General features: G+C 51.9%; 2 protein-coding genes across 2 annotated transcripts; both read left to right on the forward strand.

Annotated features, from left to right (window-relative positions):
* Window positions 1-1,092: 1,092 nt before the first annotated feature.
* LOC125918262 (homeobox protein Hox-A3) lies at window positions 1,093-3,965 on the forward strand. The gene is made up of 2 exons (XM_049624281.1): window positions 1,093-1,732; window positions 3,122-3,965. Exons 1-2 carry the CDS (start codon window positions 1,207-1,209, stop codon window positions 3,919-3,921), a joined length of 1,326 nt encoding a protein of 441 aa, XP_049480238.1. The 5' UTR covers window positions 1,093-1,206; the 3' UTR covers window positions 3,922-3,965.
* Window positions 3,966-8,442: 4,477 nt separating this feature from the next.
* LOC125918261 (homeobox protein Hox-A2) lies at window positions 8,443-11,550 on the forward strand. Its single transcript, XM_049624280.1, has 2 exons — window positions 8,443-9,854; window positions 10,499-11,550. The coding sequence occupies exons 1-2, from the start codon at window positions 9,464-9,466 to the stop codon at window positions 11,236-11,238; spliced, it is 1,131 nt and encodes a 376-aa protein (XP_049480237.1). The 5' UTR covers window positions 8,443-9,463; the 3' UTR covers window positions 11,239-11,550.
* Window positions 11,551-15,650: the final 4,100 nt, after the last annotated feature.

The raw sequence follows: 15,650 nt of genomic DNA on the forward strand, positions 1-15,650 counted from the left end.
CATACATCAAATTACATAGCAGTTTCTAAGACAGAACCTATTATCGTTAAGTTGGAGGGAGAGTTCAAGCCGTGGTCATGGAGATGAACGCTGGTTTTTCAGGTTCCTGGTGGGTTGTTTTTTTCTCTAATCCATCATGTTTTAACAGGTAGAATTTGATAGTTATCCTGAATAACAGCACCTCAGAAAGTCCAAGGCAGGAGGGTCTGGGGACCTTCTGTAACAGGGGAGAAGAGGTGGGAGTGGCTTGCTGGGTCAAGCCTGAGAAATAGGGAGAGGAAAGGAGAAAAGAACTGTCCAGGATTTGAGTTTGACTTGCTGGAGCAAGTGTTGTTGTTGGTCCTTTCCCACGCAGGATGTCCCCTCCAAAGTTTTTTCTCTTCCCTTCTTGGCTACAAGGGGCTCATTTGGAGGAGGTAGGTCATATCCCCTGCCCAAGGGTAGATTAACTGCCCAACAAGCTCAGCTTCTGAAATCCAGCGGGGTAGTAGGGCAATTGCCTGAAAATGTTTTGTGCATACCTGTCTTGGGTGCTGAAAGATCCAAGAAGGGGCTCGATGGGAAGTCACCCCGCATCAGGGCTCTTTTGCCAAATATTAGTCCTAAAGCGAGGATTGGAGAACAAATTGGCAACCTAAGCTCTCCTTTGCCTCCTTGCCCCCTTACCCATGATCCTGAGAGGGAAGGAGTCGCAGGGCTCGCTGGACAAGGCCAAAGAGCAGAGACGAAGGGACACCCCAAGTTTCTTCTCTCCTGGAAAAGAAGAATCCCAGCCCTGTTCCTTTCTAGCCCATCAACCTTTCTTCTTTAGGACTCCGGTTCTGGAGTCCCGGCTTCCAGCCCTCACTTACTCTCCTCCTCTCTCCCCGGAAAACCCCCTAACTCCAGACGCAAGTTAAGCAAATATTTGTAGCTGCCAGTAAATTCCAGCGGCTTTTTATAGCGCGGCTCTCTGCGCCCGGGGCCAAGTCGTGCTGCTAAATATTGCTGACCACTTTTTCTTTTATGGCTTTCATGTCACTTAGCTATTGAGAGTAAGATGGATTTGCGCGGAGCCCTCACCGCGCTGCGATTCTCGCCCCCCAGGTCTGCGCGGGGCAGCCATTGGCGGCGGAGTATCACGTGACCGCGGGGGCGTGCCAATGTGCGCCCTCAAGGGTGTCAAGCCCCTGTCAGAGTGTGCGATCAAGATTGTGAGACAACGCGATGCAAAAAGCGACCTACTACGACAGTTCGGCGATCTACGGTGGCTACCCCTACCAGGCAGCCAACGGGTTCGCTTATAATGCCAATCAGCAGCCGTATCCGGCGTCCTCGGCACTGGGCACTGATGGCGAGTACCACCGACCTGCCTGTTCACTCCAGTCGCCCGCCAGCGCCGGGGGCCACCCCAAGGCGCACGAGCTGAGCGAGGCGTGTCTGCGCACCCTGAGTGGCCCACCCAGCCAACCCCCAGGCCTCGGCGAGCCCCCCCTGGCCCCGCCGCCCCCCCAGGCCGCGCCCCCTGCTCCACAGCAGCCTCAACCCCCGCCACAGCCCCCAGCACCCGCTCCTGCCGCGCCCCCGCCCCCCTCTTCAGTTTCCCCACCTCAGAATGCCAGCAGCAACCCCACGCCTGCCAGCGCAGCCAAGAGCCCCCTACTCAACTCACCCACCGTGGCCAAACAAATCTTCCCCTGGATGAAAGAGTCTCGGCAAAACACAAAGCAGAAAACCAGCGGCTCCAGCTCAGGTAAAGCCGTACCTTCTAGAGGAGGGGTCCCCTGGCCTGGCTCCCGGCTCCCCAGGCTACCTCCAGTCACAGTCTGGGAGCGCTGGAACATTTTCAAGAACTAACAGCTCCTTCTCCTTCAACTAGGGGGGTGACAGGACTCTGTGTCCAGGAAACCCCCAGACAGACCTGATGAGAGTCTCTCTTGACTTCCTCAAGAGCAAGTGGGGCCTAGTGAGTTTGGAACCCCTTCTTGTTACACTCTAGGAGTTAGGACCTTTGGGCATAGCAAACCTGAGCTCCACACTCTCTTTTTAGCATAACTCCTTTCTAGTGGAACAGTGACATCCATCCCACACTGAAATGTGGTAGAATAAAAGCAGGCCTAGTCACCATCCAAGTCAGAATCAATGCTTTGCCTATAAACAGAGCCTATTTTTAATTTTTGCTCCAGTAGATGGAGTGGCTGCCTTACCTCTGGGAAGGCCCTACTCAGATTTAGTACAATGAAGGCAGCCAGGGATCTCCTGGGGGTGGGGATTTGGACTTGTCATGCTAATAGGAACCACTTGGGCCTACCAGAAACTAGACTAGAGGACAGGGCCTGGGTCTTAGGCTTCCCAGCATCTTGGTTACCTTTCCCCCTGCCTTCTCCAGTTCCCAGTACTCTGCTCTGAGCCTGAGCATCTGGGACCCTGCAGAACCAAGGTGGGGGTAGGGCGAAGGGGAGGATAGGAGGGTACAAGATTAGTGGATTAAATTGGGGAGGCAGCTTGATAACATGAAGAACGCTTTAAAGGGACCCCGCCAGGGGCCTGGGCCTCCCCACCAGAAATTGGTACTTTCAATGTGATCTCTTCCTTTGGGCACAGAAGGCCTTCCAGATTGGGGCTTCCACTCCACCTGTCTCCACTGGGTAGACCAAATAAGTGGCCAGTTGAGGCAACTGTGCAATCCTTCCATCAGACAGTGAAAGAGAGAAAGGTTTATTGAGTGTATAATAGGTGCCCCACATCCCAGTTACTGTGAAGGGAATGAAGATGGGAGACCTGCCCATAGGGAGCTTGTAGTCTGATAGGCCTGAATGACTACATGGTTCAGAAAGTGAATAGCTCCAGGAAGGAAATACAGATCAGGAAGGCAAACTGGGGGTTCTGCTTTCCTATCTCTTGCCCTTAGGGAAGCCTGTGATTTGCACCTTAACTGAATGAGGGGCTAGCTACCCAGCTGCTGGCACTATTTCCCCTCCAGGACAGAGGACAGCACCTAGTTCCTCCTCCCCCTTTCTGGGCCCTGACAGACCGAGGGATCTTGGGCCCTGGAGTGAGGAGGGGCCTGGCGGGTTCAGGGGCTAGGCGGGGCCTCGGGCAGCCCCTGACGCCACTCTTCCTCTCTCCTCTGTCCTCGCAGGGGAGAGCTGCGCTGGCGACAAGAGTCCGCCTGGGCAAGCGTCGTCCAAACGGGCGCGCACCGCCTACACGAGCGCGCAGCTGGTGGAGCTGGAGAAGGAATTCCACTTCAACCGCTACCTGTGCCGGCCGCGCCGGGTAGAGATGGCCAACCTGCTGAACCTCACAGAGCGCCAGATCAAGATCTGGTTCCAGAATCGCCGCATGAAGTACAAGAAGGATCAGAAGGGCAAGGGCATGCTGACGTCATCAGGGGGCCAGTCCCCAAGTCGTAGCCCGGTGCCCCCCGGCGCGGGCGGCTATCTGAACTCTATGCATTCGCTGGTCAACAGCGTCCCATACGAGCCCCAGTCGCCCCCGCCTTTCTCCAAGCCTCCCCAGGGTGCCTATGGGCTGCCCCCCGCCTCCTACCCCGCACCCCTGCCAAGCTGCGCGCCCCCACCGCCCCCACAGAAGCGCTACACCGCGGCGGGGGCAGGGGGCACACCCGACTATGACCCGCACGCTCATGGCCTGCAGGGCAACGGCAGCTATGGGACCCCACACTTACAGGGAAGCCCCGTCTTCGTGGGGGGCAGCTATGTGGAGCCCATGAGCAACTCTGGGCCTGCCCTCTTTGGCCTAACTCACCTCCCCCACGCCGCCTCGGCAGCCATGGACTACGGGGGTGCTGGGCCACTGGGCAGCGGCCACCATCACGGGCCCGGGCCAGGGGAGCCGCACCCCACCTACACGGACCTTACCGCCCACCATCCTTCTCAGGGAAGAATTCAGGAAGCCCCCAAGCTCACCCACCTGTGATGGTGGGCTCGGGGCTGCGCGCCAGGAGAGTCCCCCCCCCCCCCGCCCCCACCTTTCTTCGTCGTTTCCCTGTTTTGTTTTGTTTTAAGATTCTTCCTGTCCTCTCTTTTCTGTTCTCCGCCCCTTCTACCTTCCCCTCCCCCTCGTTTTGTTTTCTTTGGTAACGCGTTTTTATAGTTTATGTGACGTAGCAATCTTGGTTGCTGGAATGGCTGTCAGTATCAGTAGCGATGTTTATCTCCTCCTACCCCCTCGCTCGGCCGCTGGCCCTGCACCCTTTACTTTCTCTACTCTTTGATCAGAAACAGGGTATATGAACAAATTTTCTAGCCGAGTTCTTCAATGTGAATTTGTTCGTACATTATGGCTCCCGAGGGGAAGCAATTACTTTTTTTTTTTTAACTTTTAGATTTTTTTTAAATTGCACTTCTTGTAAAGAGCGAGAAAAAAATCAAAGGCGCTTTGAAACAGGGGCTCCCTGTGCAAGGACGACTAAGTGTACGTCTTTCCGTGTGTGTATGCTGGTGAACAGTCAGATTTATTTATATTTTTTTTGCAAGCATTGAATAATCTAAGTTTTAAATATTATTTATCCCCATCCGTTCGTATTTATATTAAAGAAATTCTGTACCCTGATTGTTCAGAAGGTTTCTTGGGCCTTTTGTTCAATAGTGTATTGGCGTACATAGAAAAATTTTTTTTATTTGAAAGGGAAATATAATTCCTTTATAAAAACGGTAATGATGCAATAATACCAGAGAGGATCCAGCTTTTGAAAAGACTGATTTAGGTTTGTAACATCCGGCCAAACTGAAAAAAAAAAAAAAAAAAAACAACAATCTGTAAACGTGAAAAATGCTAGATTTGTTTCGAGAGTTCTACATTCCTTGCTGCTCACATTCTGAGAAACTAAACAAAAAAAAATAAATAAAGTTTTTATTCTGAATAATATCCGTGTTCAGAAGGGGTTCTTTGGCCGAAGACGGGGGTCTGCGTGGAATTCAGGCAGAGGCGAACTGGCTTGAGCAGGCCGCGGCAAGCCCTCTAGCTCCGGAGTGGGGCCTGGCCGGGCGGCTCGCCCGGGAGCGCAGCGAATTCTCGGAAGGCTGTAGGAGCTCCCGGAGGCGGGCAGCTTTGCAAACCGCCGAACGCCAGCCCGCTGGGCAGCCTGATTCCCAGCTGCCACGGAGGGGCCAGCCGCAGGCGCAGAAGCTGCGTGAGTGCAGAGTGCGGGAGAAACAAAAGGCCGCGGGCCGAAGCGCGGCGGGGACGCACAGGTGCCCGAGAGGCCCCGCTGGGGAGTAAGGCAGGGCGGTCTTCTCCAAGATCTTCCTCTAGGTCGAAGAGGACCAGTCAATGCCTTAACCCTGGGAATCGCCAGCCGCGCGGAGGATGGCGAGCATTTTCTCGAGCAACCGGACTCTCTGTAGATGCTTTTCGGTCCTTTATCGCACTAGGAGGAAAGAATCACTCCTAAAATCGCCACGGGGAGCTAGGAGGCTCGAACCGGACAGCCTCACCCAGGTCTCCGGCTGAAGAAAAGAAAGGCTGAACTCCCAGGAGCCTCCCCGAGCCCTTCCCTGGACTGTTTGAGTCCCAGCTTTGGCTTCATCCTGGAATTTGGGATCTGGCATTCTCTGGATTTATTTCCTCTCCTTCATCCCTCCTCGTTCTCCTTCTGTGGCCCCAGGGGGAGGAGGGGAGATAAGGGAGATTGGCATCTTTCTAATAAAAATGCAATTTTATAAGTATTTCTTTCTCATGATGCTTCAGGAGCTAAATGTTACATTTCTACTCCTGGATTTAAGATAAGGCTACCTACTGACTGGCTGGCAGAGGCAAAAGCAGGCACAGGAAAGGGAAATATTTTCATCTTCAGATTAAAGAACTGCTTGGAGAAGGAACCAAATTCAGAAAGTGTAAGCCTCAGAACTGTATCCCCATCAACATCCCCTTTCTAAATTGGAAGCAAGGAACCACCTGCGTCTGGGGATCAGAAGCATCTGATGTGAGAAATAAATCCTCCTTCTCCCTGGATTGTATCTTTCAGAGACGGAGGTGAAAAATGTCGCCATTTTGTTTGCAATCCAAAATATCCGTCATCATGGCCACTATCTTTCCCCTGAGAAGCTCCCTCAGCTGATCTTTAGAAACAGGCACTGGAGCCATTTTTGGGTATCTCCTGGGTCCACAGGAGCTGCTTTTAGGGAACCTTTTCACATTTTAAGAAAAAGAAAAAGGCTCTGAAGGTATAAAGCCAGGTAGCTGTAGAGATCTGAGTTTTTCTCTCACAGCCAGAGATGCTTCTCCCATATCTGTTCAGGGGCTCCTGATACACATTTTTTTTTTCATTTTTGAAAGAGTTTGGGTTACAGAAGGAGTAGATCTACTCCCCACCCCACCCCAACCTCCCTGCCGAAATATGGCGCACCTCAGAAATGCAGAGTCTGGAAAACCAGTCTTTGTGAGGACTGGAGCATCTGCTCTTTTAGTTGTTCAGATCTGAACTGAGCAGGCTAAGCAACACGGAAGTCTTATGAGTAATAATTTTAGAGAAGTGTATAAAATTACCTAGTAAAATAAGGAACAGTGGAGAAAGAGAGACAGAAAGAGAGAGAGAGAGAGCCAGGGAGCTCTATCCATTCAGAGAGGGAAATCTTTCAGGGATATCACTATTTGAACCCGTTTCCAAAATCTGCTATTTAGCTGAGAGGCAACTGGTTTGGAGGAATCCTTCCTCCCTCAGGACACAGATTTTTAAATGAAATTCCAATATGATTTCCCATATCTTGGCAATCAAAACATTCGTTTTGGGTTTCAAAGAAAAAATATTGATCTCACCTCCAGCTTCCAAGATATTAAAAATAAGTCCTTATTAAAAGATTCCTGGGTTAAAGCAATAGATTTGGGGAAGATTTCAGTGTTGAATGGTCAAAGAAAAGGGTTTGCTTCCAGATGGTGTTTGAATTAAGGCCGCTGAGGCGAGCAGAAAGCTCTCACCCACGCAGCCCCTGACAAAGCCTCAGCGATATGGGGGCAGCGCTGCTCTCTCTCCGTAGCTCCCCCTCCCCTTAACCCCTCAATATTATTTCTGGTAAAAGCAAATGGCAAAAGCTGCTATCCCAGAATCTGCAAAGCACCTTTCCTAAAAGCAGCCTTATAACTCTTTCTGCTGCCAGAAAGATATATTTTAAAAGACTAGTTTTCCTTGTTTACTTGCGTTTCCTGCTCTCCTCTTTGCTCGGCCACATTTGATCTTGGAAAGAGCTCGAAGCTGAAATGTGTTCTTAAGGGCCAGAAGCTGTCAAGGCTTTTGGTGAGCAAGATTGATCGCGCCCAGACTTCCTTCAGAGCTTTGTTTGGAATAAAAGCAAGAAAACTGAAAAACCTCACATTTTCCAAAATAGCATCTCTATCTGTAAGGCAATGCTGTGGGCCAGTCAATGACGGAGGCCACTTTATATGTAATTTCCAACTCAAGCCCCCTTTGATGCCGGCCTTAGAGAAGGAGTCCTAGCCTTGTGCTGCGGTCGGCCTTTCTTGTTTTCTACGTAGATTTTTCTCCCCCACCAACCTCTCTCTCCCTGGCCATCAGAATGATTTATTTTCCTGCCACGGATGCCTGCCGGCCTGGGGGAGTCTGATCACTCGGTCCATTTCAAAGGAAGCAAAAGCGAATCATCATCCTCAGGGTTTGAGGGAAAAGAGATACCTTCAGATTTCTCTCTCAGCCTCCTCCCCTCTTTCTGGCTTGGTGGATTTTTAAAAAGTTATTGTTTGGTACCTAAAGGTGTTATCTTTTGAACCCTCCAGCACAGTCCACGATGCCCTCAGTCTCAAGTCTCCGAATTGGAAAAAGGAGAGAGTGAGCAGAGAAAAGAGAACGTTTATAATTCCTCCTGAGGTTGCCCTCTCTCACCTGCGATGCTGTTGCCCACAACAGAACCTGAGTGCAAACATCCCTGGTGGCCAAGGAGCGGAAAGGTGCGGGAGACAATTTGGGCTGCCAGGGAACACGAATTGCATCTGAACCAACCAGCCCCCAATCAGAGCGACAAGGACCAGGAGAAGAAAGAGAGGGAAAGAAAAAGGGAAAGAGAGAGAGAGAGGAATAAGCGCCTTCTCCTTCCCTGCTGCTAACTTCCAACAGACTTCCTGGAAATCAGAAATACTCACCGCACCCGAGCCCTACGGGTATGAAACCCAGAATGCCAGGAGCCGCAGGAGCCTGCTCCGGGTGGCATTGCTTTGGTTGGTCGCCGCCCTGGCTACAGAGATTTGGACACATGAACCTGGGGTTGTTGTCTTGCTTGGCACATGCATCTATCTTTCTTGAGCCACTCCTGAAAAGTTGATGGCACCGGAAGGTTGGGAAGCTTCGAGAGCCGCCTCCCCGTCTTCCGCTTCCCTCTGGAGCCAGATGCATAGCTGCCTTGGAAAAGCCGGCTAACAATGGGCCGGGGTCCGGGTCCGGCGAGGGGGGGGGGCGCAGACTCCGAGCTGGGCTTTGGGAGGGGGGCGAGGGCATGCGGGAGGGGTTTGGGGAAGGAGAGGTGGACAGAGGAGAGAGGGAAGGGGACAGGGGGGAAGAGGAAAAGAGGGAAGGAAAGAGAGGAAGGAAAACAGGAATCACTTCTGAGATCCAGTAACTGGTTTTAGAAAAGGCAGAGGAAAATGGAAATAAAAGAGGGGAGACCCCAAAATGAATCCTCTTTTCTGTGTCTTCTCTCTCTGTCTGTCTCTGTCTGTCTCTCTCCCTCACTCCTCCTTCCCTCTCTCTTTCTTCTCCCAGTCTCATCTCCCCTCTCCCTCTGCTCCTTCCTCCTGCCTTAGCAGAACTTATGTGGCTGGGATGCGGGGCTCTCGGGTGTCAAAACTTTGAAGATTAATGGATTACTTTGTTAATGACTGCAGGCGTCAGACTGAGGTGCTTAGATGATTTGTGAGGTGCGAGGCGTCTTCCCGACAGTCCCAAACAATGCGCGGAGTGTGCGGGGGAGTTAGAGGGCGGCCGCCGGCGGGCCCGGCAGCAGGGCTCACACTCGCACACACTCACACACTCACACACACTCCCAAGCGCACACACCAGGTTCTGTGCTGATCAGGAGGCAGGCAGGCACCCTCGCCCCCACGCACTCCCGGGCATCCCCACCCACACCCACATATATGTATTTTTGCCCTGAAAAAAGTGTAAATAAAGCCTCGCTGGCCCCCAATGAGGCGTTCCTTCCCGACTTTTTTGGATCAATCAAACAGACAGTGGCTTCTTTTGATTAAAGCCCAAATTGTCATTGGGCAGAAGCAATCATGTGACAGCCAATTCGGTCCAATTTCAACCTTGTCTCCATGAATTCAATAGTTTAATAGTAGCGCGGTCCCCATACGGCTGTAATCAGTGAATTAGAAAAAAAACACCCCAGCAGCGATCTTCTATGATAGATTTTTTTTTTCCTCTGCTCTCGCCTTTTTCCCGGGCCTTGCCCCCCCAAAGCCCCTCCAGAAGAGGGAACTTTTTCTCCGAGGGGGCTCCAAGGAGAAGGCCATGAATTACGAATTTGAGCGAGAGATTGGTTTTATCAATAGCCAGCCGTCGCTCGCTGAGTGCCTGACATCTTTTCCCCCTGTCGCTGATACATTTCAAAGTTCATCAATCAAGACCTCGACGCTTTCACACTCGACACTGATTCCTCCTCCTTTTGAGCAGACCATTCCCAGCCTGAACCCGGGCAGTCACCCTCGCCACGGCGCTGGCGGCCGCCCCAAGCCGAGCCCCGCGGGCAGCCGCGGCAGCCCAGTGCCCGCCGGCGCCCTGCAGCCGCCCGAATACCCCTGGATGAAGGAGAAGAAGGCGGCCAAGAAAACCGCGCTGCCGCCCGCCTCGGCCGCCGCCGCCGCCGCCGCCGCCACCGGCCCTGCCTGCCTCAGCCACAAAGGTCAGTCCAAAGACTTGGCCCCAGGTCCCGGGACCCTCTGCTCCTTCGGGGCTGCCCGGGGAGCGGTTATGGGGGAGGGGAGCGTGGGCTGGGAGAGAAGGGGGAGAGAGGGAGAGATGCTTGGCTGCCTTCCCTTCCCCTGTGGGCTCAGGAGTGGGTGTGATGGAGAGAAAAGGGATCCTGCGCTGCACAATGAGACATATATATATTTTTAAGAAGGGGGGGGGAACTTTCCCTAACTTGTGTAATGTGGGATGATTTATTTGAGTTGGAACTGACCTCCTCTTGTCTAGTTGTCCTAGAGTTTGGCTTTTTGACAGTAATGAAGAGTGATAGATCGCTCTTGCTCAGCTAAGCAGCTGATGCATTAATTATAAATTGTGGTGTGGCTAATATAAAGTTTGCTCCCGGGTGGAGAGGTTGGGGGGAGCCACAGGCAGGAATCTGGTGGAGGTGGAAAGAGATGGGGTCTCCCCGGGCTGGGCTCCCAGGAAAGGCAGCACAATAGCTCCACTGCATCCAGGGGCGGCCATTTTGTTGCAGTTGATCTTTTCTGCTATATTTATTCTCCAGTGGAATAACCCCGCTCGGACCCCTCCACCTCCAACTGTGCGCGTGTCTCTTGTTGGTTTCCCTTTCCGCAGAATCCCTGGAAATCGCCGATGGCAGCGGCGGGGGCTCCCGACGCCTGAGAACTGCTTACACCAACACGCAGCTTTTAGAGCTGGAGAAAGAATTTCATTTCAACAAGTACCTTTGCAGACCCCGAAGGGTGGAAATCGCAGCGCTGCTGGATCTGACTGAGAGACAAGTGAAAGTGTGGTTTCAGAACCGGAGGATGAAGCACAAGAGGCAGACCCAGTGCAAGGAGAACCACAACAGCGAGGGGAAATTTAAAAGCCTCGAAGACTCTGAGAAAGTGGAGGAGGACGAGGAAGAGAAGTCGCTCTTTGAGCAAGCCCTGAGCGTCTCCGGGGCCCTTCTGGAGAGGGAAGGTTACACTTTTCAGCAAAATGCCCTCTCTCAGCAGCAGGCTCCCAATGGACACAATGGCGACTCCCAAAGTTTCCCAGTTTCGCCTTTAACCAGCAATGAGAAAAATCTGAAACATTTTCAGCACCAGTCACCCACTGTTTCTAACTGCTTGTCAACAATGGGCCAGAACTGTGGCTCAGGCCTAAACAATGACAGTCCCGAGGCCCTCGAGGTCCCCTCTTTGCAGGACTTTAACGTTTTTTCCACAGATTCCTGCCTGCAGCTTTCAGATGCAGTCTCGCCCAGTTTGCCAGGTTCCCTCGACAGTCCCGTAGATATTTCAGCTGACAGCTTTGACTTTTTTACAGACACACTCACCACAATCGACTTGCAGCATCTGAATTACTAAAAACATTAAAGCAAAACAAAGCATCACAAAACAAAAACCCCTTTGACCAGGTGCTTTTGCCTTCTTTTATTCTGAGAGTTGATTTTTATTTTCTTTTCTTCCTGACCTACCCTCTCTCTCCTCTAAATGTGGAAGATTTTCTGTTTAGTGATTCTCCTGGTCCAGTTTCAGAGCCATCTTTTACAGATTATTTTGGAGTTTTAGTTGTTCTAAATCTAATCCAACACCCCTCTATGTGATTTCCTGAAAGCAATATATGAGGCCTGCAAGAAAGTGATCATATACTTGTATCTTCACTTTCTTTTTATTTTTGTATTACATTAGGATGCATTGTCATGAGTATTTTTGGTAGAATAAATTCTCCTTTGCTATAAGTAGCTTTCTTATTTTTTCTCCCCCCTCTTTCTCAAGGCTCATAACGGTTTCTTTTTCTTCTTTTAGTCTAACTTGGTAAATAAAATTCTGGTCACAATTCATCTTCTTTTTCAATTTTAATATATTTATTAAGGGGGCATGTTCAAAGTCTTCAGTAGTCAATAACAAAAAAGAAAGCCAGAACATAGGACTTCTGAGAAATGTTTTTTTTTTCTCTCTTTTTAAAGGGAATGGATTTGGTTTTTCAGTGTAGAGGTTCAAGCCATAGATTTAAATTGGTAATAGAAACAGGATTGGGCAGCCTCACAGTTGGGCCAAGCCCAAGCTTTTGAAAGTGGAGAAATAAAAGTGCCTACAGAAACCGCCCAACTCCAGGAAGAAGGAACATGGAGTTTCTTTAACAAGCTACCAGTCTCCAGGTCAATAACTAAGTTATAAACCATTTATTTATACACATTTGGTTCAAACATCTACATTCCAACCCCCCCCCCCACAATCCCCCGGAAACATTTTCAGTGTGGTTCATTAGTCTCCCAGATGTTGATGGGTCCAGGCAAACAGACCTAAAAGGTAGAGAAAACAAAAATAAAACAAAACATGGTTACTAGCTGGAAAATGCACTTCAGAAAGCGTTCTTTCCAATCCTCTGGTCCAGTCATTCTAGGATTCTTTTTTTTCAGGGTCAGAAAAATCAATATTTCATTCTTAAATCTGTTTACATGGCAAATAATGGATCATTAAAGCTTTGAAGCCAGGTTACCAAGTTGAGATTTAAAATGGAGAGTTTCTGCGCCCTAGGTTATAAATTAACCCAGTTTCTAGAGAGAGAAAGAGAAAAAGCACTTTAAATGAAATATCAATAAAATGTAATCTAGGGCACGTTCCTGGGCTGTCTTGCTCCCCCCCCCCCTTCTTATATCTCCCCATGCTGATTTTTTCCTTACTGAGCTCTGTTGTGATGGCTACTTACCGTGAGAAAACGCAGTGTGTAAGCAACATGTGTGGGGGGCGGGTTGATTTAGGAACCCGGCTCTTAATAGTTAAGGCTTGGAAGTTACAATGAAATCGCGATCTTTCTCCATGGGTTTGCACCCTATCTTCCTTCACCCTTTTGCCCCCTACATCCTGGCAGCGGCGGAGGCGTGTAAGGACCCCGGCGGGTCTCCAGCCCCAGGCGCGGAGCTGAGCCGGGCAGCCCGGCCGCAGCCAGGGCTGAGCCGCTGCTGTTTGCGATTCGTCCTACGCTCATAAATCAAACGCTTTCTATGAATGAGAATGTCATCAAAGAGATCAATTGCAGGAACACATGCACAAATAAAAATCCTCTTACGTATTTGCCGGGGATCCCCGTCCGAAAGCATTAAGTTAGAAGGCGTTTAGTCATAATTCATTTTTATTGCTCTTTTAAAACAACAGCTTGGCTGAGCCGCGGATGCCATGAGCAGCTCGGGGCCTCGGCGGCGTTTGTCTCCTCCTCGCTCCTTCCCTTTCTAGAAGAGCCCTGAAAGAGGTGCTTTGAGCCCAGCAAGCCGCTTGCAGGCCATTATTTAAATAGTGACCAAGGTCTCCTTTCACCCACTCTCCCAGGGCATTTAAAGAGACTTTAGCTCCAGTCGTGGGGCACTGGCCTACAAGCCAGGAGAACCAAGAGTCTCCTACAAGGCGGGATGAGCCCCACGATTTCGTGGGGGGTGGGGGAAGAACCGAGCTACGGAAGCCTTGCGGGCTCGAGGCCAGAGGAGACCGCCTTTGTAAGTAACACCGGGAGAGCAGCGCTCTGGGCGGCCAGCCGGGGCGGAGCAGGCTCAGCTGCGGGAGTCCGGCCTTCCGGGAGCCGGGAGCAGCGCGCGGAGGCAGGTCTGTCTCCTGCCGGAGAGATTGCGGGCCTCTATGCAAGTGCATGAAAGCGGTCCCAAGAAAAACACCCCCACCTATGCTGGCTCTGAAAGAGGCCCGGAGGGAGGAAGAGAAGTGGAAGGAGAGCCGCACAGAGGCCGAGAACTAGCAGAGGCAGGAGAACGGTTGCGGTCCCGGGCGGCTTTGTGGCGCTAAGCCCTGCAGCCGAGGGGGTTGCGCAAACCCGGGCCGAAGAAGCCAACAAAGGGACAGGAATGAGGCAAGGAGAAAGAACGTACTTTGGTTCGGAAAGCAGATCGTCCGCGGTGCCAGCACCTACACTCTCACGTCCTACCGCCTCCCCGACAGGAGCCGCGTCCCTCCCCATCTCAGGAGGCCTGGCACTCCCAAGGAAGCCGCCTCCAGGAGGGCCTCCTTTCCTTTTCCCTTCTCGGAAATAAGTGTCCCCAGGTGCTGAAATGGGGTAGGAGTGACCTTTCCTGGCTGGGCTCGCTCTTAACCGTGGTTGGGGATGGGTCAAAGGTCACAGAAAAATACTATTTCAAAAGTAAATGTTTAGGGAAAAATTGTCTTTGCTACTGGGGGAATCCATAGTCAAATGTCTGCAAGAGTTCCCCTCTTGTGGGGGCAGGTTTGGTGGGGTAACTTCTGTATGTGAAGAACAGAATGCAGAAACCTGAAAGGTTGGCTAACACATTTATGATGTGCCTGCTTCAAACAAAACTTCCTTCTTCTAACTGGGGAGGGAAAACTAGAGGGGAGTGGGAACCCCGTCCTCAGATAAATTTTATCTGTCCCATTCCGATGTGATAAGCAGGGTCAGAGAAAAATCTATACTGCATTGGCTGCAAAGCTTCTTGGATGATCTCTGGATTTCTTTTACCTAAGAATGCATCAATTCTCGGTCTCAGTTTGGCATTTTCTCTCTACAAGCCAAGGGTTGACACGAAACCTAATAGTAAACAGCAATTAACGACCCCGTCAGCATCAGGGTAGGATGAGGGTGATGGAGAACAGGACCCCTGGCCTGGGATGACGCTCAGATTTGCACGTGTCTCTCTAGAGAAAGACTTGAACGTTCACACAAGGAACTACATAGATACAAAGGGGAGGAGGTGTTGTTGGGGAAGAAGAAAATGTCCCGTCCACCATCAGCCATCTGTCCACCGCCCCTCCCACCTGCCAGCCCCTAACCCCCCACTTCAGACATGCAGTAGAATGGGGGGGGGGCGGTTAGTGGATAAAGGAAGCCCTACCACTCCTAACATCCCCCTCCAGAAAACAAGCACCACTGTTGGGGCGTGGTGGGGGGAGTTCAGCGTATTTAGTTGGGGCTGTGGTCTCGCCCTTTGAGGCCCCCGCTGAAGCGCGCAGACTCCTGGGTCCCGGGGAGCCGGCAGATGGCCTGCAGCGCACCGCCCGGCCCCCACGCTGGCCACGTCCGCTAGCGTCATCTTTCTCCCCCGCCTCCTACCCTTCAAAATCCAGCGGCCGAGCTGCTCCGGATCCCATAGGGCTCCCGGAGCAAAGCTGAGTGGGGCGGAGAAAGGGGCGGAGAGCGAGGAAAGAGGGAGGGCGAAGAGCCGGCCACCCTCGGCCTTTTCCGGCAACCTTAACTACTACCAATCACCCGCTCCCGGGCGTCGAATTACAAAAGCTCCTCATTGCCTCGTTAATAATCAGTTGCGGTGGGGGAATAGGGTTCAGAGACCCTCCTTGGGGAAGGGAAGGCTTTTTTGGTTTTTGTGTTTTTTTTGTTTTTTTCTTGCTCACGTCCCCTCCACGCCCAGCCGGGTTCCTCCCAGCCAACCCTCTGCGCACTTCCCTCTCCTTTCGAAGCTCGGGGAGCTGGTGGCCTAGCCTCGTCCTACGCCACGGTCCTCTGCGCTCCTCACTGCCCCGGCACCACAGCAGGGACTGTGTAGTGAAAGCGCCCGCGGAGCTACCCTTTCTGCTCCGCGCTCTGCGGGCTCGGCCCCTGAGCTAGTGGGAGGCCAGCGAGCTCCGGCCCACTGATTCCCGACCCAAGAGAGACGGAGCCCCCTTCCCTTCTCACCTCTTGCCAGTTCATCTTTCTGTGCACGGTGGGGAGGGGGCGGAGACGGGGATGCCTCCCAGCCCCCACCTCCCGGAGGGGGGGAGAGCGGAGTCGGCGCGCGCAGAAGGTGGCTTCTGTTCCC

This window comes from Panthera uncia, unplaced genomic scaffold (assembly GCF_023721935.1).
Source record: "Panthera uncia isolate 11264 unplaced genomic scaffold, Puncia_PCG_1.0 HiC_scaffold_605, whole genome shotgun sequence".
In the NCBI taxonomy this organism is placed as follows: domain Eukaryota; kingdom Metazoa; phylum Chordata; class Mammalia; order Carnivora; family Felidae; genus Panthera; species Panthera uncia.